Below are 1,797 nucleotides of genomic sequence, written 5' to 3' on the forward strand. Positions count from 1 at the left end.
TATTATCATATTTGAACATATTTTTCTAAAAATACTTTTTCTTCGGATAGTTTTCAAAATTAAAGAAAATATATTCCATAAGCATTTAAAGATTATTTTGACGATCTTACGTTTTTCATTTGTTTGTTCTTCATTTTTCAATACATCTTTTATTTTTACAAAAATTTTGGTTTCATTCTTTTATTTCAACGTCGAACGTTTCAAAAAACAAAAGAGAACAAAAAAAAATACACCATCTGCTGGCGGCCATATTCTATTTTTTGTTTTTTTCCGCTATTTTTGAACGATTCTATTGTTTTTTTTTTCTTTTTTTTTTTTATTTGAGACTCTCGATGAGTGTAACTTCGATTGAAAAAAAAAAAAAAAAAACAAAAAGAAGAAAAGAGTAAAATTCGTTTCATTCCTGGAAATCCTATTTGAGAAAAAAAAACCACAGAAATTAAAATAAAAAAATTTCGAACTTCGACGATCATTTATTTTTTTCGAGATCTCTGGATATGGGTTTCTATGCTATGTCCTCGTCCCTCACTCCTCCTCCCTTAAAAAAAAAGAATGAAATCAAAAAAATACCTCGTTTTCTTCTACTTCGAGTCGTATGATCCTAACTATAGCCAAATCCATATCGAATCCTAAGCTTATATCGTGAAACAGACTGGCAGCCTAAAACAAGATATTTGTATCGTATTAAAATAAAAAAATAAAAAAAAAGAAAGATAGTGGATAAAGCATAGAAATGATTTCATTTTTATTATATATTCTTACTATATTGAACATGGTCAATACGTAATTTTCCACGTCGAATTTTTGATGTAAAAGTGTAATGTCCAAAACGACTAACAATTCTACAGTATATCTCATAGGACGACCATCATGTTGTTTATTATTGTTATTCAAGGCGCGTTTCTTAATGAATTCATTGTATTCACGTTTGTTAATAGTCCTGTTAAAATCTTCGAAATTTATACACGACGAAATCTCATTGGTTTTAATATCCTTCGGATCCTTTTTATAAACTACATGAGGATGTTCAATTTCCTTCGTGAAATCATGTCCTTCGATTGGTTCGATCATGTACCATGAGTCCTTTGTTTTTATGTAACCTACCTAAAAAGGAAAAAAGGAAAGAATAGAAAAAAGTTAATTGTATATATACATACATATATATATATATATATATATATATATATTTATGTAATAAATATTAATTATTGATATTAATTAATATGTAAATTTCTTATAATATATATTTATATAATATATATATAATATATATATAATATATATATAATAAAAAAAAATTTATATATAGATTATAATTATATATAATTATATTTAATTATATATATATATATTATAATATATAATTATAATATATATATAATAAAAATATATATATATATATATATATATATATAGATATTAATTAATATGTAAATTTCTTATAATATATATTTATATAATATATATAATATATATAATATATATATAATAAAAAAAAATATATATATAGATTTGAAGGTTCCAGGTTAGTTGTTGTATGCGCGTATATAAGATATGTCGATTGAATTGCCAGTTAAACGAAGAGATGAAAGGTTCCAAACTCATGTGTATGTATGTGTGTGTGATATATTGATAGAAGGTTTTAGAATTAATTAGTCGTGTATGATGTGTGTGTATGTGTGAGGTAAGCCGATTGGTAGTCAAAGAGAACGTGATTTGTCTTTTGCGAGGAATGATTATTTATGAAGAGAAAAGATGTTTAATTTAAGAAGGACAAAAACAAGTGAGCAAATAACT

The 1,797-nt window shown here is 24.1% G+C and overlaps 1 protein-coding gene across 1 annotated transcript in view; it reads right to left on the minus strand.

Moving 5' to 3' along the window:
* Positions 1-397: 397 nt before the first annotated feature.
* The window catches only part of LOC124431836 (A disintegrin and metalloproteinase with thrombospondin motifs 18-like), a 4,905-nt gene continuing 3,505 nt past the window's right edge, over positions 398-1,797 (minus strand). The window contains exons 2-4 of the mRNA XM_046980176.1: positions 763-1,104; positions 571-660; positions 398-412 (exon numbers count right to left, since the gene is read on the minus strand). Of these exons, the coding sequence (XP_046836132.1) occupies positions 398-412; positions 571-660; positions 763-1,104 (447 nt within the window). The remainder of the gene's footprint in view (positions 413-570; positions 661-762; positions 1,105-1,797) is intronic.

This window comes from Vespa crabro, chromosome 22 (assembly GCF_910589235.1).
Source record: "Vespa crabro chromosome 22, iyVesCrab1.2, whole genome shotgun sequence".
In the NCBI taxonomy this organism is placed as follows: domain Eukaryota; kingdom Metazoa; phylum Arthropoda; class Insecta; order Hymenoptera; family Vespidae; genus Vespa; species Vespa crabro.